Source organism: Salmo trutta, chromosome 1 (genome assembly GCF_901001165.1).
Source record: "Salmo trutta chromosome 1, fSalTru1.1, whole genome shotgun sequence".
Lineage (NCBI taxonomy): Eukaryota > Metazoa > Chordata > Actinopteri > Salmoniformes > Salmonidae > Salmo > Salmo trutta.
Genome location: NC_042957.1, coordinates 50,722,306 through 50,749,748, shown reverse-complemented (window position 1 = coordinate 50,749,748; position 27,443 = coordinate 50,722,306). Strand labels below are relative to the sequence as shown.

General features: G+C 43.8%; 1 protein-coding gene across 1 annotated transcript in view; it reads right to left on the bottom strand.

Moving 5' to 3' along the window:
- Positions 1-434: 434 nt before the first annotated feature.
- The window catches only part of LOC115198755 (BAI1-associated protein 3), a 47,385-nt gene continuing 20,376 nt past the window's right edge, over positions 435-27,443 (bottom strand). The window contains exons 3-34 of the mRNA XM_029761005.1: positions 27,257-27,344; positions 25,914-25,997; positions 23,586-23,693; positions 22,699-22,758; positions 21,295-21,361; positions 20,644-20,857; positions 20,462-20,506; positions 20,278-20,355; positions 20,015-20,123; positions 19,047-19,154; positions 18,875-18,967; positions 18,664-18,767; positions 18,297-18,414; positions 17,908-18,032; positions 17,030-17,120; positions 16,888-16,944; positions 16,649-16,746; positions 16,461-16,512; positions 15,931-16,082; positions 15,602-15,725; positions 15,200-15,340; positions 14,878-14,973; positions 14,178-14,393; positions 4,415-4,483; positions 4,185-4,264; positions 3,916-4,024; positions 3,270-3,344; positions 3,061-3,144; positions 2,573-2,693; positions 2,330-2,453; positions 1,963-2,168; positions 435-1,580 (exon numbers count right to left, since the gene is read on the bottom strand). Coding sequence (XP_029616865.1) covers positions 1,477-1,580; positions 1,963-2,168; positions 2,330-2,453; positions 2,573-2,693; positions 3,061-3,144; positions 3,270-3,344; positions 3,916-4,024; positions 4,185-4,264; positions 4,415-4,483; positions 14,178-14,393; positions 14,878-14,973; positions 15,200-15,340; positions 15,602-15,725; positions 15,931-16,082; positions 16,461-16,512; positions 16,649-16,746; positions 16,888-16,944; positions 17,030-17,120; positions 17,908-18,032; positions 18,297-18,414; positions 18,664-18,767; positions 18,875-18,967; positions 19,047-19,154; positions 20,015-20,123; positions 20,278-20,355; positions 20,462-20,506; positions 20,644-20,857; positions 21,295-21,361; positions 22,699-22,758; positions 23,586-23,693; positions 25,914-25,997; positions 27,257-27,344 — 3,400 coding nt within the window. The 3' untranslated portion in view covers positions 435-1,476. The remainder of the gene's footprint in view (positions 1,581-1,962; positions 2,169-2,329; positions 2,454-2,572; positions 2,694-3,060; positions 3,145-3,269; positions 3,345-3,915; positions 4,025-4,184; positions 4,265-4,414; positions 4,484-14,177; positions 14,394-14,877; positions 14,974-15,199; positions 15,341-15,601; positions 15,726-15,930; positions 16,083-16,460; positions 16,513-16,648; positions 16,747-16,887; positions 16,945-17,029; positions 17,121-17,907; positions 18,033-18,296; positions 18,415-18,663; positions 18,768-18,874; positions 18,968-19,046; positions 19,155-20,014; positions 20,124-20,277; positions 20,356-20,461; positions 20,507-20,643; positions 20,858-21,294; positions 21,362-22,698; positions 22,759-23,585; positions 23,694-25,913; positions 25,998-27,256; positions 27,345-27,443) is intronic.

Sequence of the window (27,443 nt, the reverse complement as noted above, 5' to 3'; positions counted from 1 at the left end):
AAGTGAGGAGAGAAAATGAGTGCCTGTAAACAGACATCTGCTGTTTCCTTTTGGAAGCCTTGAAACTAAGTGACAAGAGCAGAGAGAGAGAGAGAGATAGTGAGAGCGAGAGCTAGAGAGGGGGGAGGGTAGAGATAGACAGAGTGAGAAAAGCAAAATAAAGAGACAGAGAAGCGAGAGAACATGCAGACACAAGACCGACAGAGACGGAATCTTTCGGTCTGGAAGAAATCGAAATGAACCCTGGCATTTAGAGCTAAACACAAAGGACTGTTTTTTTTCTAGGTGTCTAGTGCTACTATATGTTTGTGAGTCCATTTAGTTTCCATTTAGAAAAAGACTCATGCAACATGAAGAGCAACATGTTGATGTCATATGGGAAAGTCCACTACAAAGAAGGAAACATATTTTTCTAAGGAGAACAACATGTGGTAAGAGCTAGTGAACCATATTCAAATACAATCTTTATTTATAGACATCTTCATCTGAATGGTACAATAAACAGCAGCACAATCCATTACAATTCAAGGACAAGTAGTTCACATTTACAATATAACAAATAGAGGACTAATACTCTTTTCTTCAGGGATATGGTTCATAATCTGAAGAGATATAAACATCCAATTATCAATCATTAATAAGCACAGATGGTGTCACATAGGCTGCGTTTACACGGGCAGCCAAATTGTGATCTCTTTTCTTTAACTTATTGTTTTTTTTGACTAATCAGATCAGCTCTGAAAAAGAGCTGGTGTGAAAAGATCTGAAACATTTCAGAATTGGGCTGCCTGTGTAAACGCAGCCATTTGTGACACTACTCCTTGTGTTGACTTACAAAACCTGGCTACAGATGGCTCTTCCTTGCAGTGTTACATCCTTGTGCTACTTCGCCACAAACTCAGAAACGGTAGTGAGTATATATTTTTTCAACGATTGATCCACCCACATGATTCGACTGAATACATATCAGTTACAAAATCGTTTTTGATTCAGTTAGACGTTAGAGATGTAATACAACAAAGATAATATAACAAAGATAATATAACTAAGATAATATAACTAAGATAACATTCAATGAGCTCTTTAGAAAACAAAATAATCACTATAGGATAATCTATTTCTCATATATCTCAGATAGGACCCTTAGATTTTTCTTACTTTTTAACTCCACATTGTTGGGAAAGGGCTTGTAAGTAAGCACTTCACGGTAAAGTCTACACCTGTTGTATTCGGCGCATGTGACAAATAGCATTTGATTTGAGGCATAAAAATACAGCAGAGAGACAGGACATTCGTATTTCAATTTAAAAAGATATGCCTTACTGTGTTTTGTTCAGCATTACATTTTCAGTGCACGTACAAGAGGATTTGAAAACTGTAAACATTGTAAACATACGGTAGTACAACAAGTACAAAAGCACATGTGGCAAAGACATGGTCAGAATACACCAATACACCAGACCAGTGCTGACAGCTTCACTCCTCTTCCATGGATTTCTCAATCTCCTTTAGCTTCCTCACAAACTCCTGAGCCTCTCCGTCTCCTGTCCGTGCGTCCAAAATCCTCATGATTGGCTTCTCTGGATGGAGAGAGCAAACAGAGACGTAAGTGCATCCATCCAATGCCTGCCACAATTACCTTTAGATTGTACAGGTCGCTAGGTAAGATTACAGAAGTAATAGGAAACCTTTCCCAGACTTAACAGGCTCTCCTCCCTGGGGGCCCGTTCCCTCTCAGTGAGGAGTAGAGGGGTGGTGTTATGTACTGTAGTCTATCCGGCGGACTGTCCTACCAGGGTTGGGGTCAATTCCTTTCAATTCAGTAAATTCAGGAAGTAAACTGAAATTACAATTCAAATGTTCCTAAATTCTTTTCAATGAGGAAAACGTGGAATTAGAATATGGGTTTACTTTATTAATTGACTGAATTGAAATCAAATTGACCCTAACCCTGCTCCCTACCGCTGGGTTTGCTCCGGGCCAGGTGCAGAATGGTCGGCTGGATGGTCTTTCCGGCCGCTGAGGCGTTGGGTCTCCCTGGCCAACAGAAGTCACTGAGCGGGGCCAAGGCCTCCCCGGCAAAATCGTTGGTGGACAGCCAATCATAGTCCATCACAGTAAAAGTCAGACAGGCAAACCTGTGCCTGTACTGCTCTGGGCTGACATGGCTGTGGGACAGCAGATGGAGGAAAATGAGTCAAACTGAAGTCTACATCTCCATGTTTTGCTTTTCAATCTAGCTGCTGTCAAGAGGGAATTATCATATCATCCACCAATTCCAACATTTCCTTCTATGTTAGTGCATACAGAAGGCGGATTAGACACTCACAAATAGAAGAGCTCATCAAATACTGGGTGCAGGGTCTTGAGCTTCACTTGGGTGCGCTGGCTCTTGGCCATGGGGAAGAGGTGGTGGGGACAGAGCTCCACGATGACAAAGGGGTCACTCAGCCCTGTGTGGCACCAGAGAGAGAGAGAGAGGAACAGGAACGAATGAGGGGCTCATACAAAAGATTGGTTTGGCATTCTTTCTGCATATGGAGCTGCATGCCAATGGAACTCTGATATTTACCATTGGCATCCAAGGCAATGAGATCGGCGGCATGTAGGATCTCCACCGTGAGCCTCTGCTCAGAAGCATCATAGTAACACTTCACACTGACGCGGCCAAAGCGGGTGTGCTTCAGTGTTCTCTGAAAGGCAGATCCATATTATAAATCATACATAAACAGATGATTGATTGGATTGGATTGTTATACATCCATTCAGTATGATGAATGCTGGACATCAAATCACATTATATTTTTCACATATACACGGTTACCAGATGTTAATGCGAGTGTAGCGAAATGCTTGTAGTAAGTGGACATGCCTGTAAAGTTGTTCTGGCGTTGTAAAATAAACCCGCTGTTACAGAATACAGCTAGCGACCACATAAGCATTAAAGAGATAAAGAAAAAGATAATGTGTTGTGGTCTTTCAGCTCCTAATCAACACTCCCCCACTACACTAGCCTGGGGGTTAGAGTCACATGTGGCAGCCCAGCAGGCTGCAGACTACCTGCTGAGAGATCTTCTCCAGGAAGTACTGCTCGATTAGCTCAAAGGACGAACACTTGTTCAGCCTCAGCTCCTCGTCAAGAGCCTATAGGAACAGCAGTAAAGAGGGGGCTCGTCAGGAACCAGCTGAACAACCCCCACTAAAAGAGGCTCTCTACCACGGTCAGGCATTAAGTAGCTAAATGGTACATAAACCCTTGATGCTCTCACCTTGTAGTCGACATGGTTCTTCAGATCTTCTATGACAAGTCCCTCTCCATCAGCATAGAAGAACTGCACCAGGGCCTGAAAGGAGCATTGTTGTGTGGAAGGTTTCAGTTTTCAGGTTACATGTACATGTTCCGATACTCCGCTCTGTTTGACTGGCATGGCTAGCTAATTAGCGGTGGTAACTATAAGTAACGCCTTTGGTTGGAGCATATGTCAGAGGATATTAGCAGACCGGTATGTATCCTCGCTGACAGCGTGAGGCCCCCAGAAGGAGAAGGAGATCACCATGGAACACACCACATGTTCTACCCACGCAGCTTTGCATTTTCAGGACTTTTCATCCAAATCTGTCCTGTGTCCCTTGCCAGCTCTATGCTCCATTAGAATACAGGAACTGTCACATTGCCATTCTAGTGGGGACTCTCCTCAGCAGGGACTGAGCAGCCAAGAGACCTGATGAATACCAGTGATATGGAAATTATACCACACAAGTGATTAGCAAGGATACAGTATCTGATGATGGTGAAAAGGAGGAGGAAGATGAGGAAGAAGGGGAAATAGGCCCCTACTGTGATTCTCCCTATCTCTGGGGTCAACTGAGAGTGTGAGAAAGAGAGAGAGAGAGACACACACACAGACCACTGACCTCCACAGTGTACTGGAAGCGGTTGTAGAACTCAACCTGGACTCCCATGTTCTCCGCCACCGTGTCTAGGATCATTCTGAGGAGCAGCTCCCACATGCCGAGGAGAACTCTGTGCAGAACACAGTTAGACAATAATCCGCTGTATGTCAAGTGACCGTAATGGCTAGATAATGACCAGTACTACAGCATGGTGTGTCAGAGGGGTATCGTTATTGTGTGCATGTCTAAGATGCTCATCTAGATAAAGACGTGACACAGCAGGTAGTTACCTAGCCAGATTCTCCTTCACCAGAGACTCGCTGAGGATGACTAAAGTGTCACGTAAGTACTTCATGAGGGGGGACACGGCCTGAAACAGAACAATGTCACAGAACAGTGTCCCATCTTAGGGGAAAGCCTATAGAGGAATTGTCTTAAAACCCAGAAAGGACAAAGAAAGAAAGCAGAGAGGTTGCTGCTCCATGACAGAAGCAGAGCACAATGTACTGTTCAGTCTTACATCATCGTTGTTGATGGAGTCAGGGGACAGGCTGATGTGTTGGAGGTACCTCTTCAGCTCTGAAAGCATCTAGACAAAAACACACAATATCACAATGCACTGGTTTACCTCTCTGTTCAAAGCAATGTGACAATGGTTACCAGGCAGGACCCAATTTGAGTATGCCATATCATACAGTATTATGTAACCAGACCTGGGTTCACATAGTATTTGTTTTCTTTGAAATACTTTAGCTGAGCTGGATTAAAGTTGCCTGACGCAATGGAACCAATGGAATAGTCCCAAATGTGAAACCCCCGAACGTCTTGCACACCAAACAAGCTCCATCAAACGTCCAAAAAAAACAAGAAAACAAATACTATTTGAACCAAGGTCTGTATCATTTATGTAACCCGTTCTCATGGAAACTGATATTGACGTGCATGACTGTGTCCCTTGCCTGTGTCAACATTCACAAGACCACAGGGCCAGACGGATTACCAGGACGTGTACTGCGAGCATGCGCTGACCAACTGGCAAGTGTCTTCACTGACCCTTTCCAGTTGGTCAGCTAACACTGTCGTAGTCCATGTGGGGTCAAACGACGTAAGGAGGGCTAGCTCGGAACATTTGAAAATTGATTTTAAAAGAACTGATTTTAGCATTAAAAGACTCCAAAAAATGGCCAATCATTTCGGGTCCAGTACCATCGTTAGGCAGCTGGTGTGAAAGATTCAGCTGACTGCTGGCATTACACATCTGGCTAAAAGACTACTGTATCTCTGCTGGGGTCACTTTTATTGATAACTTTGACACCTTCTGGAAACAGAAGATAGTCTACAGGAATGACGGAGTCCATCCAAATCATCTTGGCTCCTGGACTCTGTCCACGCATTTCAAGGCTGCGTTGAAACAATAACTGGTAAATGATCCAGGACCAGCTCAGTTAATCCCTACCATTGTGACAATGAGTCGTCATAATGCTGCATCAAATGTACATGATCTTAGGGGTATTGTAAATGTAAGTCATTTCATTTATGTACCCCTAATTGCACCGAACACATCTGTTTATCCTACAGCTATTGTAAGCAGTAATCATGAGCCTATAAACCAGAGTTACACTGTTAGCACTGAGGCGGTGTGCAATAGTAGGAAGGCCAATTTATGCAGCTCACCCTGCACTATCAGCTCCAATGTAAATAACATGAGTAAGTCTACCTCTGATAAGCTTCCCAGTAAAGCATTAAAAACAATCAAGCAACCCAGAGAAGTGCTAAAAATAGCCCATATTAACATATGTAGCCTAAGAAACAAGGTCCATGAAGTCAATAACTTGCTTGTAACAGATGACATTCATATTCTGACTCTCTCTGAAACTCACTTAGATAATACCTTTGATGATACAGTGGTAGCAATACATGGTGATAACATCTACCGAAAAGACAGAAATGCCAACGGAGGCGGTGTTGCTGTCTATATTCAGAACCACACAATGACGTTTTCGTCTTTTGAGCTTCTAGTCATGAAATCTATGCAGCCTACTCAATCACTTTTTATAGCTACTGTTTACAGGCCTCCTGGGCCATATGCAGTGTTCATTACTGAGTTCCCTGAATTCCTATCGGATCTTGTAGTCATAGCAGATAATATTCTAATTTTTGGTGACTTTAACATTCACATGGAAAAGTCCACAGACCCACTCCAAAAGGCTTTCGGAGCCATCATCAACTCAGTGGGTTTTGTCCAACATGTCTCTGGACCTACTCACTGCCACAGTCATACTCTGGACCTAGTTTTATCCCATGGAATAAATGTTGTGGATCTTAATGTTTTTCCTCATAATCCTGGATTATCGGACCACCATTTTATTGCGTTTACAATTGCAACAAATAATCTGCTCAGACCCCAACCAAGGAAGATTAAAAGTCGTGCTATAAATTCTCAGACATCCCAAAGATTCCTTGATGCCCTTCCAGACTCCCTCTGCCTACCCAAGGACGTCAGAGGACAAGAATCAGTTAACCACCTAACCGAGGAACTCAATTTAACCTTGCGCAATACCCTAGATGCAGTTGCACCCCTAAAAATTAAAAACATCTGTCATAAGAAACTAGCTCCCTGGTATACAGAAAATACACGAGTTCTGAAGCAAGCTTCCAGAAAATTGGAACGGAAATGGCGCCACACTAAACTGGAAGTCTTCCGACTAGCTTGGAAAGACAGTACCGTGCAGTATCGAAGAGCCCTCACTGCTGCACGATCATCCTATTTTTCCAACTTAATTGAGGAAAATAAGAACAATCCGAAATTTCTTTTTGACACTGTCGCAAAGCTAACTAAAAAGCAGCATTCGCAAATGGAGGATGGCTTTCACTTCAGCAGTAATAAATTTATGAACTTCTTTGAGGAAAAGATCATGATCATTAGAAAGCAAATTACGGACTCCTCTTTAAATCTGGGTATTCCTCCAGGGCTCCATTGTCCTGAGTCTGCACAACTCTGCCAGGACCTAGGATCAAGGGAGATACTAAAGTGTTTTAGTACTATATCTCTTGACATAATGATGAAAATAATCATGGCCTCCAAACCCTTAAGCTGCATACTGGACCCTATTCCAACTAAACTACTGAAAGAGCTGCTTCCTGTGCTTGGCCCTCCTATGTTGAACATAATAAACGTCTCTCTATCCACCGGATGTGTACCAAGCTCACTAAAAGTGGCAGTAATAAAGCCTCTCTTGAAAAAGCCGAATCTTGACCCAGAAATTATAAAAAACTATCGGCCTATATCGAATCTTCCATTCCTCTCAAAAAATTTTGAAAAAGTTGTTGCGCAGCAACTCACTGCCTTCCCGAAGACAAACAATGTATACGAAATGCTTCAGTCTGGTTTTAGACCCCATCATAGCACTGAGACTGCACTTGTGAAGGTGGTAAATGACCTTTTAATGACGTCAGACCGAGGCTCTGCATCTGTCCTCATGCTCCTAGATCTTAGTGCCGCTTTTGATACCATCAATCACCACATTCTTTTGGAGAGATTGGAAACCCAAATTGGTCTACATGGACAAGTTCTGGCCTGGTTTAGATCTTATCTGTCGGAAAGATATCAGTTTGTCTCTGTGAATTGTTCGTCCTCTGACAAATCAATTGTAAATTTCGGTGTTCCTCAAGGTTCCGTTCTAGGACCACTATTGTTTTCACTATATGTTTTACCTCTTGGGGATGTCATTCGAAAACATAATGTTAAATTTCACTGCTATGCGGACGACACACAGCTGTACATTTCAATGAAACATGGTGAAGCCCCAAAATTGCCCTCGCTAGAAGCCTGTGTTTCAGACATAAGGAAGTGGATGGCTGCAAATTTTCTACTTTTAAACTCGGACAAAACAGAGATGCTTGTCCTAGGTCCCAAGAAACAAAGAGATCTTCTGTTGAATCTGACAATTAATCTGGATGGTTGTACAGTCGTCTCAAATAAAACTGTGAAGGACCTCGGCGTTACTCTGGACCCTGATCTCTCTTTTGAAGAACATATCAAGACTGCTTCAAGGACAGCTTTTTTCCATCTACGTAACATTGCAAAAATCAGAAACTTTCTGTCCAAAAATGACGCAGAAAAATTAATCCATGCTTTTGTTACTTCTAGGCTCGACTACTGCAATGCTCTACTTTCCGGCTACCCGGATAAAGCACTAAACAAACTTCAGTTAGTGCTAAATACGGCTGCTAGAATCCTGACTAGAACCAAAAAATTTGATCATATTACTCCAGTGCTAGCCTCCCTACACTGGCTTCCTGTTAAGGCAAGGGCTGATTTCAAGGTTTTACTGCTAACCTACAAAGCATTACATGGGCTTGCTCCTACCTATCTTTCCGATTTGGTCCTGCCGTACATACCTACACGTACGCTACGGTCACAAGACGCAGGCCTCCTAATTGTCCCTAGAATTTCTAAGCAAACGGCTGGAGGTAGGGCTTTCTCCTATAGAGCTCCATTTTTATGGAATGGTCTGCCTACCTATGTGAGAGACGCAGACTCAGTCTCAACCTTTAAGTCTTTACTGAAGACTTATCTCTTCAGTAGGTCCTATGATTAAGTATAGTCTGGCCCAGGAGTGTGAAGGTGAACGGAAAGGCTGGAGCAACGAACCGCCCTTGCTGTCTCTGCCTTGTCGGTTCCCCTCTTCCCACTGGGATTCTCTGCCTCTAACCCTTTTACAGGGGCTGAGTCACTGACTTACTGGTGTTCTTCCATGCCGTCCATGGGAGGGGTGCGTCACTTGAGTAGGTTGAGCCACTGACGTGGTCTTCCTGTCTGGGTTGGCGCCCCCCCCCTTGGGTTGTGCCGTGGCGGAGATCTTTGTGGGCTATACTCGGCCTTGTCTTCGGACGGTAAGTTGGTGGTTGTAGATATCCCTCTAGTGGTGTGGGGGCTGTGCTTTGGCAAAGTGGGTGGGGTTATATCCTGCCTGTTTGGCCCTGTCCGGGGGTATCATCGGATGGGGCCACAGTGTCTTCTGATCCCTCCTGTCTCAGCCTCCAGTATTTATGCTGCAGTAGTTTATGTGTCGGGGGGCTAGGGTCAGTCTGCTACATCTGGAGTATTCTCTTGTCTTATCCGGTGTCCTGTGTGAATGTAAATATGCTCTCTCTAATTCTCTCTTTCTTTCTTTCTCTCGGAGGACCTGAGCCCTAGGACCATGCCTCAGGACTACCTGGCATGATGACTCCTTGCTGTCCCCAGTCCACCTGGCCATGCTGCTGCTCCAGTTTCAACTGTTCTGCCTGCGGCTACGGAAGCCTGACCTGTTCACCGGACGTGCTTGTTGCACCCTCGACAATTACTATGATTATTATTATTTGACCATGCTGGTCATTTACGAACATTTTAACATCTTGACCATGTTCTGTTATAATATCCACCCGGCACAGCCAGAAGAGGACTGGCCACCCCTCATAGCCTGGTTCCTCTCTAGGTTTCTTCCTAGGTTTTTGGCCTTTCTCAGGAGTTTTTCCTAGGGAGTTTTTCCCAGCCACCGTGCTTCTTTCACATGCATTGCTTGCTGTTTGGGGTTTTAGGCTGGGTTTCTGTACAGCACTTTGAGATTTCAGCTGATGTACGAAGGGCTATATAAATACATTTGATTTGATTTGATTTGATTTAGAGACGATCTAATGTTAAACACTGTTGAAGTAATATGGCTACAGGTTCATCTGCCTCACCTAAAGCCCATTCTTGTGGGAAGCTGCTATAGACCACCAAGTGCTAACTGTCAGTATCTGGATAATATGTGTGAAATGCTTGATAATGTATGTGATATCATCAGAGAAGTATATTTTCTGGGTGATTTAAATATTGACTGGCTATCATCAAGCTGCCCACTCAGGAAAAAAATTCAAACTGTAACCAGTGCCTGCAACCTGGATCAGGTTGTCAGTCAACCTACCGGGGCAGTTACAAACAGCACAGGAATTAAATCATCAACATGTATTGACCACATTTTTACTATCGCTGCAGATATTTGCTTTAAAGCGGTATCCAAATCCATAGGATGTAGTGATCACAATATAATAGCCATATCTAGGAAAACCAAAGTTCCAAAGGCTGGGCCTAATATTGTGTATAAGAGGTCATACAATAAGTTTTGTCATGATTAATATGTTGATGATGTAAAGAATATTTGCTGGTCTGTGGTGTGTAATGAGGAGCAACCAGACGCTGCACTTGACGCATTTATGAAAATACTTATTCCAGTTACTAATAAGCATGCACCCATTAAGAAAATGACCAGTACTACATGTAAAAACTGTTAAATCCCCTTGGATTGATGAGGAATTGAAAAGGTGTATGGTTGAGGGGGATGAGGCAAAAGGTATGGCAATTAAGTCTGGCAGCCCAACTGACTGGCAAATATACTTCAAATTAAGAAATCATGTGACTAAACTAAATAAAAAAGAAACTACACTATGAAACAAAGATAAATTATATAAAAAAATTATAATAAAAATCTTTGGGGCACCTTAAATCCATTTTTTTGGGGGAAAAAAGACAACTCGGCTCCTTCATTTATTGAATCAGATGGCTCATTCATCACAAAGTCCACTGATATTGCAAACTACTTTAATTACTTTTCATTGGCAAGATAGGCAAATTTAGGGATGACATGCCAGCAACAAAAGCTGACGCTACACATCCAAGTATATCAGACCAAATTATGAAAGACAAGAATTGTACTTTTGAATTCCGTAAAGTCAGTGTGGAAAAGGTAAAAAGATTATTGTTGTCTATCAACAATGACAAGCCACCAGGGTCTGACAATCTAGATGGAAAATTACTGAGGATAATAGCAGACGATATTGCCACTTCTTCAATTTAAGCATACTAGAAAGTGTGTGCCCTCAGGCCTAGAGGGAAGCTAAAGTCATTCCGCTACCCAAGAATAGTAAAGCCCCCTTTACTGGCTCAAATAGTCAACTAATCAGCCTGTTACCAACCCTTAGTAAACTTATTGAAAAAATAGTGTTTGACCATATACAATGCTATTTTACAGTAAACAAATTGACAACAGAATTTCAGAATGCTTATAGGGAAGGACACTCAACAAGCACAGCACTTACACAAATGACTGATGATTGGCTGAGAGAAATGGATGATAAAATTATTGTGGGGGCTGTCTTGTTAGACTTCAGTGCAGCTTTTGACATTATTGATCCTAGTCTACTGCTGGAAAAACTTGTGTGTTATGGCTTTACACCCCCTGCTATAATGTGGATAAAGAATTACTTGTCTATCAGAACACAGAGGGTGTTCTTTAATGGAAGCCTATCAAATATAATCCAGTTAGAATAAGGAATTCCCCAGGGTAGCTGTTTAGGCCCCTTTTTTCAATTTTTACTAACGACATGCCACTGACTTTGAGTAAAGCCAGAGTTTCTATGTATGCCGATGACTCAACACTATACACGTCAGCTACTACAGCGACTGAAATTACTGCAACACTCAACAAAGAGCTGCAGTTAGTTTCAGAGTGGGTGGCAAGGAATAAGTTAGCCCTAAATATTTCTAAAACTAAAAGAATTGTATTTGGAACAAAACACTAAACCCTAAACCTCAACTAAATCATGATAAGGAATAATAATGTGGAAATTAAGCAAGTTGAAATGACTAAACTGCTTGGAGTAACACTAGATTGTAAACTGTCATGCTCAAAACATATTGATGCAGAAGTAGCTAAGATGGGGAGAAGTCTGTCTATAATAATGCGATGATCTGCCTTCTTAACAACACTATCAACAAGGCAGGTCCTACAGGCCCTAGTTTTGTCGCACCTTGACTACTGTTCAGTCGTGTGGTCAGGTGCCACAAAAAAGGACTTAGAAAAAAGGAAAATTGCAATTAGCTCAGAACAGGGCAGCATGGCTGGCCCTTGGATATACACAGAGAGCTAATATTAATAATATGCATGTCAATCTCTCCTGGTTGAAAGTGGAGGAGAGATTGACTTCATCACTACTTGTATTTATGAGAGGTATTGACATGTTGAATGCACTGAGCTGTCTGTCTAAACTACTGGCACACAGCTCGGACACCCATGCATACCCCACAAGACATACCGCAAGAGGTCTCTTCACAGTCCCCAAGTCCAGAAGAGACTATGGGAGGCAAGGCACACAGTACCACATAGAGCCATGACTACATGGAACTCTATTCCACATCAAGTAACTGACGCAAGCAGTAAAATTTGATTTTAAAAAACAGATAAAAAAAAACACCTTATGAAACAGCGGGGGCTGTGAAGCAACACAAACATTGGCACAGACACACGCGCGCACACACACACACACACACACACACACACACACACACACACACACACACACACACACACACACACACACACACACACACACACACACACACACACACACACACACACACACACACACACACACGGATTTAGTAATGTAGATATGTGGTAGTGGTGGAGTAGGGGCCTGAGGACACACAGTGTGTTGTGAAATCTGTGAATGTATTGTAATGTTTTAAAATTGTATAAACTGCCTTAATTTTGCTGGACCCCAGGAAGAGGAGCTGCTGCTTTGGCAGCAGCTAATGGGGATCCATAATAAATACAAATACAAAAATACTGACATTTTCAGCCTCTCCCTGTCTGAGTTCGTAATACCAACATGTTTTAAGCAGACCACCATAGTCCCTGTGACCAAGAACACTATGGTAACCTGCCTAAATGACACGTCTGTAGCCATGAAGTGCTTTGAAAGGCTGGCCATGGCTCACATCAACACCATTATCCCAGAAACCCTAGACCCACTCCAATTTGCCCTAACAGATCCACAGATGATGCAATCTCTATTGCACTCTACACTGCCCTTTCCCACCTGGAAAAAAGGAACACCAATGTGAGAATGCTATTCATTGACTACAGCTCCGCGCATTCAGCACCATAGTGCCATCAAAGCTCATCAATAAGCTAAGGACCCTGGGACTAAACACCTCCCTCTACAACTGGATCCTGGACTTCCTGATGGGCCGCCCCCAGGTGGTAAGGGTAGATAATAACACATCCGCCACGCTTATCCTCAACACAGGGGCCCCTCAGGGGTGCGTGCTCAGTCCCCTCCTGTACTTCCTGTTCACTCATGACTGCACGGCCAGACACGACTCCAACGCCATCATTAAGTTTGCCGATCACACAACAGTGGTAGGCCTGATCACCGACAACGACGAGACAGCATATAGGGAGGAGGTCAGAGACCTGGCTGTGTGGTGCCAGGACAACAACCTCTACCTCAATGTGATCAAAACAAAGGAAATGATTGTGGACTACTGGACAAAGAGGACTGAGCACACCCCCATTCTCATCGACGGGGCTGTAGTGGAGCAGGTTGAGAGCTTCAAGTTCCTTGGTGTCCACATCACCAACAAACTAACATGGTCCAAGCACACCAAGACAGTCGTGAAGAGGGTACGACAAAACCTATTCCCCCTTAGGAGACTGAAAAGATTTGGCATGGGTCCTCAGATCCTCAAAAGGTTCTACAGCTGCACCATCGAGAGCATCCTGACTGGTTACATCACTGCCTGGTATGGCAACTGCTCGGCCTCTGACCGCAAGGCACTACAGAGGGTAGTACTGGGGCCAAGCTTCCTGCCATCCAGGACCTCTATACCACGCGGTGTCAGAGGAAGGTCTTAAAAATTGTCAAAGACTCCAGCCACCCTAGTCATAGACTGTTCTCTCTGCTACCACACAGCAAGTGGTACCGGAGCGCCAAGTCTAGGTCCAAGAGGCTTCTTAACAGCTTCTACCCCCAAGCCAAAAGACTCCTGAACATCTAATCAAATGGCTACCTAGACTATTTGCATTGCCCCCCCCCCCCCTCTTTTACACCGCTGCTACTCTCTGTTGTTATCATCTATGCATAGTCACTTTAATAACTTTACCTACAGGTACATATTACCTCAATTACCATGACTAACCGGTGCCCCCGCACATTGACTCTGTACCGGTACTCCCCTGAATATAGTCTCGCTATTGTTATTTTACTGCTGCTCTTTAATTACTTCTTCCTTTTATTTCTTATTCTTATTCAATAATGTTTATTTTATTTCTTTTTTAAACTGCATTGTTGGTTTGGGGCTCGTAAGTAAGCATTTCACTGTAAGGTGTTGTATTCGGTGCATGTGACTAATACAATTTGATGACTGGTTACTAAGTATGACTGACAGAGAGGACAGTTCAGTGAGATAGAGGGACCTTGTTTGTGAGGTGGGTGATGAGGCGCTTGGCCTCCCTCTGTAGGTCCGCATCCACGTTGTAGAGCTGTCCGTTCAGGGCCTTGTTGACCTGCTCCTTCCCCTCCGCCCCGCACGACTCCTCCATGGCCTGCTCCACGCCCTGCCAGTCCAGGTCCCGAGGCAGGTGGCCCAGGAACACACGCACATGCTCTGTGTTGTTCAGGGCGATGCACAGCTAGCCCACAACAAGATCCAGGAAGTACATTAGTAGAGGGAAGAAGAGAAAGCCAGAGGAAAGGTCGAAATGGTTGAAGGAAACAAAGGACGAAAAAGAGGCAGGGCTAAAAAAGAGGCAGGTAGGGGATTGGGGAGGGAGTGAATGATTGACAATGAAAAGAGGCAGGATGGTAAGTAGACCAGTGGAGGCTGCTGAGGGCTCATAATAATGGCTGGAATGGATTCTAATGGACGGAATGGAGTGAATGAAATGGTATCAAACCCATGAAAACCATGTTTGTGATACCATTCCATATACTCTATTCCAGCCATTATTATGATCCGTTCTCCTCTAAGCAGCTTCCACTGAAGTAGACCAAACATATTACGCTACAGACAACCCGCTGAGGTCTTTGTGTTGCCAGGGAAAGAACACTCGCTGACATTTACTTCCCACGTCATCCTGAAGCCCCCCTTCCTTCCTGCCTTCCCACAGGCGTTACCTGCACTGTCAGGCTCTTGATGTCTCGACCCTGCTGGCTCCTCTCAATCTTGCGCTTTATCATCTCTGAGTAACACACGGCCTCGCTGCAGAAATTCTGCAACACAGACAACATCTCACTCACCATCATCATCATCGAGAGTGAAACCCTCAATTAGCATGATTTTCTTTCTGCTCTGGTTGTTTGTGATTGTGGCTTGCCACCTGTAGAGCTTCTTACACTGTCTCTAAATGTGCAGCGTGTGAGAAAGCATGCACTTGTGTGTGTGTGTGCATGGGTGTGTGTGTGTTTGTGTGTGTGTGGCGGTGGCGGTGGCACTCACGTCTGTCAGGCGGGTGACAAAGATGAAGGCCCCTGCAGAGTCTGGCCAGGACATCTGTTTCCAGAACTCCCGCACCTGGCTGAAACACGCTGTCACATCCACCGCCGAGGAGCTGTGTTTGGCCTGCTGTACTGGCTCCAGCTGTTCAGTACACACACACACACATTCTATGAACAACAACTCATAGAAAGTCACACACATGTACTGTACTAGAAATACACTGACACACAGGTACAGTACACAGAAACTAACTCATATTCAGAGTACATTAGATAGAAACATCATGGTGGGTTACGGATCATCAGTGGGTTCTGCAGTAGAAGTGTAATGGATATCCCGATTGCCGTATGTTTTCATGGAAAAGCAATCTCTACAGACACTTCCATAAAACGTCTTTCTCACCTGGTCCATGTCTACTGCTCTGCGGATCCTGTCACAAGCCTTGTCATGGACTATCTGCAGCCACTTGTGGATAGACGTCTTGAACCAGTTGTGATAGCCAGTCAAGGCCATCATCTTAGCGTCCCTGAGAGAGAAATACTCATTAACCACCTGACATTTAGCTAATCTACTGTATGTTCAAGCGTATGGAGAAGTTCAATGCAAGATCAAATCACCAAGCAATAACAACATCTAATCCATTTTTCTGTTTTCTAAAAGTTCAATGCAACCAAGCTGAACATCCACCATCCACCAGTCTGACCGGGGTGACAGGGTGTTCACAAACTCACCTGAGAGGGAGGGACTCTCTGAAGCGTTTGAGGATTTTCAGAGACATGTAGAGCTCTAACAGAGTCTCTCCCATGGTCTGAGTTAGCCTGGAGCTCTCCTGCTCCAGAGTGCCACACACCTTCTCCATGGCAACGCTCACGTCGTCAGCGACCTGGGGGAGCACAGGGGTCAGTCACCCCATTTCAGAGGTCAAGGGTCAACGGTGAGGATACATGCATGTTGAACATACAGGAACACTATATGCATCAGTATACTGTATCGGGGCAGCTTGGGGCAGCAGGTAGCCTAGTGGTTAGAGCGTTGGGCCAGTAACCGAAAGGTTGCTAGATCAAATCCCCGAGCTGTCAAGGTAAAAATATGTCGTTCTACCCCTGAACAAGGCAGCTAACCCACTTTTCCTAGGCCGTCATTGTAAATAACAATTTGTTCTTAACTGACTTGCCTAGTTAAATAAAGGTAAAGATAAATGTCATGTGTGGATAAAGATGTTGGCATGTTCTATCCCTTTTGGTTTCAAAGGAATTCTCACCAGTTTCTCCAACTGTCTATACGCGATGCTGAAGAAATCCACTTTCACCGCACTGGGGGGTTTAAAAAGACAAAACAAAGACCAGGATTCACTTGTTATTTGACATAATCAACAGGATTCTACTTAAAAGTCAAGTTCGCCCTGTCACCGTCCTCAATTAACACAAACTGCAGGGACTGTCTGTGTACCTGTAGAAGAGCTTGTTGTAGACGTTCTGTCCCCTCTGTACATCTGCACACACTGCATCCACCACCTGGACCAGTCTCCTCAGCTGCTCCTCTAGAGCCTATAGAATCAACACACTCCAGCTCACACACAACCCCGATAAATGTTACCCAATAAATGACTGGGAGTTTATATATAGAACGCGCGACTCTCTTTATTTGGATGACTTTGTGTGTTATCAATTCTTATGGCGTCAACTTACCCCCTCCTCTGGTTTGAATTGTGAAATTGTGCTCTCGTACCACTCCACTGTACCTTTCTGTTGAAATCAAAGATTGCAGTCATTCGAATTAGTCAGGCAACAGTGCTAACACTAACAGGTCTTCCTTATATTTACGTTGTACCTTGACAACAGTGGCAATTTCCAAATGCAGTTCATTTCGAAGGGGGCACGCAGTCTTGAAGGCCGGCATGGCCTGCATGTGTCCTACACCCCTGAGTCACAAACACAAAGGGAGAGAAACACGGGCCTGTTATTGTAGCCCAACAACTCATTACTGAGTAAAAGACAAAAGGCACAATGCAAGGTGATTTGTAGGTAATCAAAACGATTGTTGGACACAAATGTTCCGAATGATTGCTGGAACAGACAATCCTGACTGACCTAACCTGTCATTTCTGTCAGCCTTTTAACGTTAAGGTGACTGACAGCAAGAACGATTAGTATGTGTTTGAGTACATCTTTTTTTGTGTGTTGTCTGTGTCCACAATACACAGAGATCTCGGTAGGAGTGTCAATCACTGGGCAGACTTTGAAATCTCATTGGAAAAGGCCCTGCAGGATCTCGATTCATCTGGCCTGTGCGACACAGAAGTACAGTGCCCCGTGGGGCTGCTCACAGAGAAAGAGCATAGCAACATGAGCCTCAACATGAGCCTGCTTTTATTGGCACAGTCACCACCATTCAAGTAGAAAAGCCTCCTATTGGCTTGACTGTTCTAGGTACTCTGTCTGTGGTTTTATTCTAGTGACTTGGTTGAGTGTTTGGTCTGGTATGACTGCGCTGGCGAGTGTTTGATGCCGTGATATGGTGAGAGAGGGGGGGGGGAGTCACAGGTGGCTGATGACACCTTAATTGGGGAGCACGTGCGCATAGTAACGGCTGGAACGGAATGGTATCAAACACATGAAACACATTTTCCATATGGTTTAATGTGATTCCATTCCAGCCATTACTATGAGCCATCCTCCCCTCACCAGCCTCCTGTGGTATGAGTTTACCTCAGCATGAGCTCGCAGCGTGTGACGGCGGCTGGACTGGCGCAGGGGAACACCTGGCGCATGCTCTTCATCAGACACAGACAGTGGTCCGTGTACAGCCTGAAGCTGTCCGACAGCTGCCGCTCCTGAACACAGGAAGTACATCATCATCACATCCCTCAACCTCACAATGATCGATCTAGCCAATAACAGCACATTCAGACAGACTTCTGGGCTTCAGTCTAGTTTCCAGAAAAACTACCGCACCGAAACAACCAGGTTTTGATTGAATAACAGATCCCTAGGTCATAGGATGATGGATGTTGAGTGGTGAGTTAATGAGGTGTCCTAATGCCAGACGAAAGGTGATTGTGAGCCAGAGGGGAGCTGTGAGCAGACAGTAGGCCTACCAGGTCTCCCTGCACAGCTTGGGGATCCCACTCTGCATCGATGGTCCTCAGCAGCCTCAGCAGCAGGGTGTAACACATCCTCTGGGACCGGTGGTGGCTGCTATAGCACTGCCAGCGACTGCAGACCAGAGCAATACATACTACTATACATCTACTGTACATAACATGACCCTCACCTCTCGGCTGAGGTGAATGGTTTCAGACCTAAAAGGACTAGGAAGGAAAAGATGCAACTCATAAATAAAGATGTGAAACTTTATTGGCACAGGCTCCACCAGCTTGGCATAACTTAGATTTTCTCATTTGGACCACCGCAATACCTTTGGCATATGATCTACATTGAAGTGTTACTATTGTAGCTACTTACATGATGGCCTGTTGCAGGGGCGAGAGGTCAGTTTGCACAGCATGATGGGACAGCACAGTCCATGCTGGAGGACTCACCTGCCCATTCCAGTTATAAGGCTCTTTCTGGAGAGAAAAACAAGATTATTTACATAGATAGCATAAGGAAACCATCCATAGCCATTTCTGTCATTTCACTTGATAATAGGATGCACTGTATAGTAGAGTTTCACCTGAATATGAGCATGCTCATACTCCAGAATCTGACTCAGCATCTTCTTATGAATGACTTCTTTGGATTCCCTCTTACTCAGTGTAGTGTCTCTCTGGGGAACAAAATGAAATGATCAAGAGACTTGGGTAGACTACACAGGTACTGTGGAGCAGAGAGACTGTAGTAGCTACCTGGGTAGTGAAGAGCCTCAGAATCAGGTGACATTCTCCCTGGACCTTGGAGGCACTGGACCGGGGCTCCAGCTTAAACCACTTATCATATCCCATCACAGGAATCTCCTACAGGCGAACAACAAACAGGCTAGACCAGGGATTGGCAACTTTGATGAGGGTGGGGACCACAAAAAGACTGAACTCATCATGAGGGGCAGCAGTTGCTCGCTGGTCTGCGTACCCACATCCTGTTTCACAGCTAATTTCCTGCAATTCTACACATTCTTCCATGGGGTGGAGAGAAATGTTAGCAGTTTTTAATATAATATCTGAGTGAGACTGATAAAAAAGTTTAGATAGCTGGCTGCTAAGCTAACTTATCAATCAATTTTTGGGGGGCTGAAATGGGCTAATTTACTTGACTATCAGTGACTGACATAACAAGAGAAAAACTGCCAAAGTTAGAAACTGCACTTTTTCTCAACAGTAAGTTGAGACCCCGACTGAGTTCCTAAATATATATATATATATAGAGAGAGATTTTTTTTATATTGATCCGAGGGCCTGCCCATGGGCTAGACACTAAGCCAGGGAAAAAAGGGTTTGGTGCTCAAACAACTGAAACAGAGGTGCTGCCTTAAATAATAGTGGATTTCTTTAGAGGTGCGACACTCTCTCCATTATAAAACTATCATTTATTCTAAATCCATTAAAACCGAGTGACGTTCCGGTCTGATGAAGGTGAAGACCGAAACTTCACACTCTTTTATGATGGATTTACAATAAATTAATAACGGGTGTTTGCGCCTCTCTGATAGACAGTGAGCCAGGAATTAATAAACGTTAGTTAACACTTATAATACCTAATAGATACAAATATTAGAATAAACTGCATCACGTAAAATGTATTACTACTGTATAAAATAAGAAACATTACCAGTAAACAGCAGTTGGGAAGTGAAAGCACTGTAACTTTAAAGAATTACATTCAGTGGAATGTTGATGCAGCCCAGGAAGTCATCAACATTGTCCTCAGATGATCCTGATGACGACGTCCCATTGGACCGCACCGATTTGGCAATCTGCTTAAAATACCTGGTGGGATAAGGCACTGATGAATACATGAAATATAACACAGAGCAATCAACCAGCACTGCGTCTCAATGACCTGACAGTCAAGACCTCCATTCACCATATTGAAGGGCCTATTTCACTGACTTTATAATTAGCAAATAGAAGCCTGTTCTACCTGCCCATTCCTCTAAGTCCACTGACTTCATTCAGTTTTTTGCAGGCCTCTGCGACGGAGACGTCATCGTCATGGTCCCTGAGAAGAAGAGGAAAGGTTAGTAGGACAGTTGGTTAGTAGGATGTTTTCAGGAATCTGGAATTTGGACTGAAAGTGGAAAGGCCCACACTGTGTTTAATCTTACCATATGTCCATATGCAGTAGATCACCGTGGACATCATCAATGTCACTATTGGAGGAAAGAAATATAATCATTTAACATTGTGTAAACAAACATTGTTACCGTTACGGCTCTGAGACACATACAAATGTCAAGCATTCTGCCAACAACTTCCAGAGTCGGCGTACTGTCAGTACTGTACTTACAAAACAAAGTGCTCATTCCAGACTGGGTTGAGAGTTTCTGGCTTGACCTCAGTCACCTGGATGCACGTGGCTGCTAGAACCTCCTTGGTACTGGACCTCTTCTCCAGCTTCTCCTTCCTCTTCCTGAAGCTGAACTTCCTCTCCTTCTTCTCCTCTGTCTCCCGGGGGCTCTGGCCCAGGAGGATTCCCAGCATGCAATAGGGGTCGCTGTACCCTACCCAGGCACAGTAAGGGTTAAACTGATACAGAGACACACTGAGATTATACTGTTAGAACGATGGCGATGTACCTTATTGAGGTTGAGGAATCAAAAGCAATTGGTCTGCTAGTAATAGCAGCCTGTGTGCTTTTAGACAAAGTGGTCCAGTGTTGTCTAAAGTGGACAGTGACGTGATGATGGTTCTAGTCTCTTGGTTGAACCACTGTATCATGAGAGGTTTTTATTTTTCTTCCAGATGGAAAGAACAATGTGTCTCACTCAATATAGTTGATCTGAAAATGTTCTAATCTTATTTCAATAATAAACAATTGCATTCATTGTCAATGGGGAGTTGGAGTTGGCAAATGGACACGATGACATTTCATATCCACGCACAGAAAACAAATGCTGCTTCCCATCAATAGCAGTAAACGAACACAAACACCCCTCACCATTTGCATCCTTTGCCATTAGATTTTTCCCTTTCATGACAGATACTCTCAGGGTGAAACTGGCTCTCTGCAAAACAAAGTGCACAAAGTAACAGTAGTACACAGGCTAAGAGTCATGCATTAGTGAGACATCTCGCTGAAACGATCCATAAGCACGCTGCATTCCAAAACCGGGCCTTGAACATGGCATAGAGTGCACTTTGAAAACAACAGCTAGTCTGTGAACTTTATTTTTATTCGGATTCTTTAACTCGACAAATACACTTTCATCAGTGGTAAACAAAATACCAGCAATCACTGCAGCGTGAGACGTGAGTCCGTCAAGAGAGAATAATCAATGTGTGTTTTCTTTGTCTGATGTATAATGCCAGGGCTTTGTGTGTCACTAAGGTGGAAAGACACTGCTGTGCCGGCGAGAAACAGAGATCATTGTAGGATGGAACATTTAAATGGCACAAGATGTTCTTCTCTGCACACAACCTTTCAAGGAGTCTTGCAGAAGAGCCCAGCATCTCTTTCAAACTGACATTTGAAAGGTTGCTGGTAGTCAAGGGCATCATACAAAGTGGGCTTTCACAGATCATTATGTCTCCTGGTGCACAGTGAGCCTCACTATGGCTATCAATACACTCCATCAGCTGTCTCTCCGGGTACATAGGGCTGTTAGTGCTTTCCATGCATTTTACTTTAACCTTGTGAATGCAACATGCTATACACTGAGTATAGCAAACATTAGGAACAACTTCCTAATACTGAGTCCCCCCCCTCAGAACAGCCTCAATTCATCGGGGCATGGACTCTACAAGGTGTCGAAAGCGTTTCACAGGGATGCTGGCCCATGTAGACTCCAATGATTTGACACAACTGTGTCAAGTTGGCTGGATGTCTTGATACACATGACAAACTGTTGAGTGGTAAAAACCCAGCAGCGTTTCAGTTCTTGACACAAAACCGGTGCACCTGGCACCGACTACCATGCCCTGTTCAAAGGCACTTAAATATGTTGTCTTGCCCAATCACCCTCTGAATGGCACACACAATTCAGTTCTCAATTGTCTCAAGGCTTCAAAATCCTTCTTTAACCTGTCTCCTCGCCTTCATCTACACTGATTGAATTGAATTTAACAAGTGACATCAATAAGGGATCATAGCTTTCACCTGGATTCACCTGGTCAGTCTATGTCATGGAAAGAGCAGTTTTGTAAACTCAGTGTATATCTAAACACAAAAGAAAGGCACATTAAATGGTGCAGACTTGAAGATCCTCACAGTGACAACTCAGTGGTGCTATCGTGTTCATACAGCTTACATGGCCTGTGTCTGCGGATGGGAGATACAGGAAGTGACAGGAGAGGAGTCAGGAGATGGAAATTGACAAGATGGGAGTGGAACACAGCATCTCACCTTGGATTCTTGGACTCTCTGCAGAATGATGTCATGTTCCTCCTGACCCATATCAAATACCTAGGAGAGGGACGACATTGGAAAAGGGTGCTCTTTGCAAGAGAGCCTCATAGGTCTGTGAGCATATTTGCAATACACATCCAACTATACTCCTGCCTGCATTTTGACCTGTACGCTTTATAAATCCCAGCATAACTTTAAAACTATTTGAAACAATAATACAATGATGATAAGCATTACATCCCTTGCCAATGATTTGCGTTCTCATAAGCCCGATCCAAGACGTCTGTACAGGTTCAATCGCACTATCTTCAAAAGTCCAAAGTGAACCAGGGGTCACTTCAAAGCATGGGGACATGTGCCCCGGTCCACCACCTCAAGCAGAGAGCGACAGAGGAAGCAAGGATGCAGCTTTGGAGTGACAGGGTCTGAATGGATGTAATATTACAGCTGAACATCAAAACTCAGTGGGCCTGGGCTTTGATGTTTAATCAGCTCTAAGCCAAAGCACATCTGCTCAGTCTCCTACAGATGTCTCAAAGCAAACAAGGCTCTCTACCGCCAGACTGAACCTCTAGGATCAGTTGGTGAGGACAGAGATTAGAGGAGGGGTTTACAACAGGAATCACATGACAAGACAATCTGATTTCTGCTGTTGGTTTTCTAGGACAGTAATTATTTCAGCTTACTTGGCTCTTTCTGGTCTTGTCTATTTTATTAGTCAGTATTTGAAGTGTAAATTACAGCACACTAGGGTGCGTTCATAAGTGTGTGTGCGCTTATGTGTATGAGAGTAAGTGTTTGTTGGTTTCTGCCGTGGTGTGTGAGAGTTTGGCCAGGTGAGCTGTTCAGTAAACGGATTTAGCCGATCAAAGGAGTGTGTGTACCTTCAGCAGATAACTGAAGATGTCGCCTTCATTGGTGACGTACTCTGGCGAGGGCACGCCCACCCTGTTGACTACCGTGTAAACGGCCTCTTCATACAGGAGGTCCAGCTGGAAGAAAACAACCTCAGTGAATGCCTTAACCACCGTTTTTCTTTCTTAAAGCAGGGTCACTGCTAAATAAGAGTTGGGAAACATGTCTCTGTCAATAGAATGATGTGACCTTACTAGAGGTCGACCGATTAATCGGAATGGCCGATTATTTAGGGCTGATTTCAAGTTTTTATAACAATCGGTAATCGATATTTTTGGACACCGATTTGCCAATTTCTTATTTCTTTTCCCACCTTTATTTAACTAGGCAAGTCAGATTAAGAACACATTCTTTTTTTCAATGACGGCCTAGGAACGGGGGTTAACTGCCTTGTTCAGGGGCAGAACGACAGATTTTTACCTTGTCACCTCGGGGATTCGTTTTTGCAACCTTCCGGTTACTAGTCCAACGCTCTAACCACCTGCCTTACATTGCACTCCACGAGGAGCCTGTGGCACGAGGAGCCGTGGCAGGCTGACTACCTGTTACGCGAGGGCAACAAGAAGCCAAGGTAAGTTGCTAGCTAGCATTAAACTTATCTTATAAAAAACTATCAATCTTAACATAATCACTAGTTAACTACACATGGTTGATGATATTACTAGTTTATCTAACGTGTCCTGCGTTGCATATAATCGATGCGGTTCCTGTTAATTTCTCATCGAATCACAGCCTACTTCAACAAACGGGTGATGATTTAACACGTGCATTTGCGAAAGAAGCACTGTCGTTGCACCAATGTACCTAACCATAAGCATCAATGCTTTTCTTTAAAATCAATACACAAGTATATATTTTTAAACCTGTATATTTAGGTAATATTGCCTGCTAACATACATTTCTTATAACTAGGGAAGTTGTGTCACTTCTCTTGCGTTCCGTGCAAGCAGTCAGGGTATATGCAGCAGTTTGGGCCGCCTGGCTCATTGCGAACTGTGTGAAGTCCATTTATTCCTAACAAAGGCCGTAATTCATTTGACAGAATTATGACATAACATTGAAGGTTGTGCAATGTAACAGGAATATTTAGACTTAGGGATGCCACCCGTTAGTTAAAATACAGAACGGTTCCGTATTTCACTGAAATAATAAACGTTTCGTTTTCGAAATGATAGTTTCCGGATTCGACCATATTAATGACCAAAGGCTCGTATTTCTGTGTGTTATTATGTTATAATTAAGTCTAGTATTTGATATTTGATAGAGCAGTCTGACTGAGCGATGGTAGTCAGCAGCAGGCTCGTAAGCATTCATTCAAACAGCACCTTCGTGCGTTTGCCAGCAGCTCTTCGCAATTCTTCAAGCATTGCGCTGTTTATGACTTAAAGCCTATCAACCCCCGAGATTAGGCTGGTGTAACCGATGTGAAATGGCTAGCTAGTTAGTGGGGTGCGCGCTAATAGCGTTTCAAACATCACTCGCTCTGAGACTTGGGAGTGGTTGTTCCCCTTGCTCTACATGGGTAACGCTGCTTCGAGAGTGGCTGTTGTCGATGTGTTCCTGGTTCGAGCCCAGAGCGAGGAGAGGGACGGAAGCTATACTGTTACACTGGCAATACTAAAGTGCCTATAAGAAAATCCAATAGTCAAAGGTATATGAAATACAAATCGTATAGAGAGAAATAGTCCTATAATTCCTATAATAACTACAACCTAAAACTTCTTACCTGGGAATATTGAAGACTCATGTTAAAAGGAACCACCAGCTTTCATATGTTCTCATGTTCTGAGCAAGGAACTTAAACGTTAGCTTTTTTTACATGGCACATACTGCACTTTTACTTTCTTCTCCAACACTTTGTTTTTGCATTATTTAAACCAAATTGATCATGTTTCATTATTTATTTGAGGCTAAATTGACAGTATTTATGTATTATATTAAGTTAAAATAAGTGTTCATTCAGTATTGTTGTAATTGTCATTATTACAAATAAAAAAAAGTTTTTTTTTAAATCGGCCGATTAATCGGCATCGGCTTTTTTGGCCCTCCAATAACCGGTATTGGTATCGGTGTTGAAAAAGCATAATCGGTCGACCTCTAGACCTTACTGTAGCTAACAATGTGTGAGGTTTACGCAACAGTGTAGCTAGCTACAGCCGTGTGAGGATAGAGGCAAACTGGGTCAGGACACTAGATTCTAGTTGGAGAGCTAGATATGAGAAAAAGCCAATAACAAGTAAAATACACCTCCATCGTTAGAGCTTAATGTTCTACCCTAGGGAGCCCAGGCTACTCACCTCTCTCCTGCTGGACCGCTCTGGAACGAAGGCTTGGTCTACGTGCTCTGCTGGTGGTGCGGCTGTGTTACCTTCCCCTTCACACTGCGGAGACACACAGAGAGATAACTTTAAACCTCAGAGCCACACAATCTCCCTTAAGCAGGCTCCATCACCATGACTGCTTCAATAAGGCTTGGAAAGGGTTGTGAGGTTAAGTCACAATGAGCTGTTATCGCCAACCAAACACTTTCGCTTTCAATCGCGGCACACAATCAGACAGAGGCAATGAATGCATCATTGATTTTCTTTTGGTTCCCCTTTCACCACTTTAATAGCTGAAGAGGGTGGAAAACAAGTGGTCTCAGATAAACATCTTAATAGCGCCCCATTCAATCCCAGTCTCTTTCCTCTTGTGTGGGAAGTGAGGGGGTAGAGAGCTATGGAGAGCAGCTTCTTGTGACAGCTGAGCCTCCAGCCTTTTGAGCGGCCTTCTCAACCTTGTCCGTCTGTCCCCACAGCCCACTGTGTAACACAGAGTTACGAACGTACCGTAAAGCTAGCTCCACAAATAGCTTGAAATGTACCAGACCGAGGGGTCCAGTCGGTACCTTTTGGGTGGTTCAACCCATTGGAACGTTGTTAAGGAGGGCGGTCACGTGTGCTGCGAAGCAGAGATCGTTGGTTCGAGCCCAGTGTGGGGCAGTCGGACAGTGGAGGAAGTTAAGCTGTTAGCAGCACATTAACCCCCGTTACATAGACATAGCAGAGAGGACCGGCGAGAGCAAAGTATTTGTATACTACCCAAGGCCTTTCCTCTATAGTCTCCTTAAAAAAAATAATAATAATTTCAAGGAACTTCCTGCTTAAAGCCCCCGTGCAGTCTTTTTTTTTTTTTTTTTTTTTAAATCATCACTGTATGTCTAAAAAATCCCTGTGTGTGGTTACTTCATGAAAATAACTCAAAATATACTTTTTATCATTGCTCAATCTGATTGTGTGGGTGTGTTGACATAAATGTAAATATATTTACATGCACAGCCCTGACTGGCAGATAGGATCGTCTAGACTCTAGAGCCTACCCCTTCAAAGTAAGAGGATACACATGCAAATAAAAGATGACTGGTCATTGGTCAGAATAATCAGATCAGATTGTGATGTCATGCTGTGGGCCAAAAACTCCATCCCACCTGAACAGGCTGAAATTCCAGCCGTTTTTTGTTGTTAGTTTTTTAAAGCTCCAAAACTAAAAGGGCCTGTTATTTCAACCTCATAGCACGGAAATGTCTAGTTTTTTTTACACGAAAATCACATTTTTGACTACACTGCCCCTTCAAATAAACATAAGGAGGTTTAAGGTTTACCTCAGCCTGGGCAGCACGCAGCAGATTCTCTTGTTTCTGGAGGATGCCATTCATACGCACAAAGAACTCTCCATTCCCCTCAGACAGCCTGTAAAACATACAGAGGGATAACACTGTCAATTAAATTCTCATTTGACACGTTCTGTTAAATATAATTTATGTATTTTCTGTTAAGATTATAGAAAAA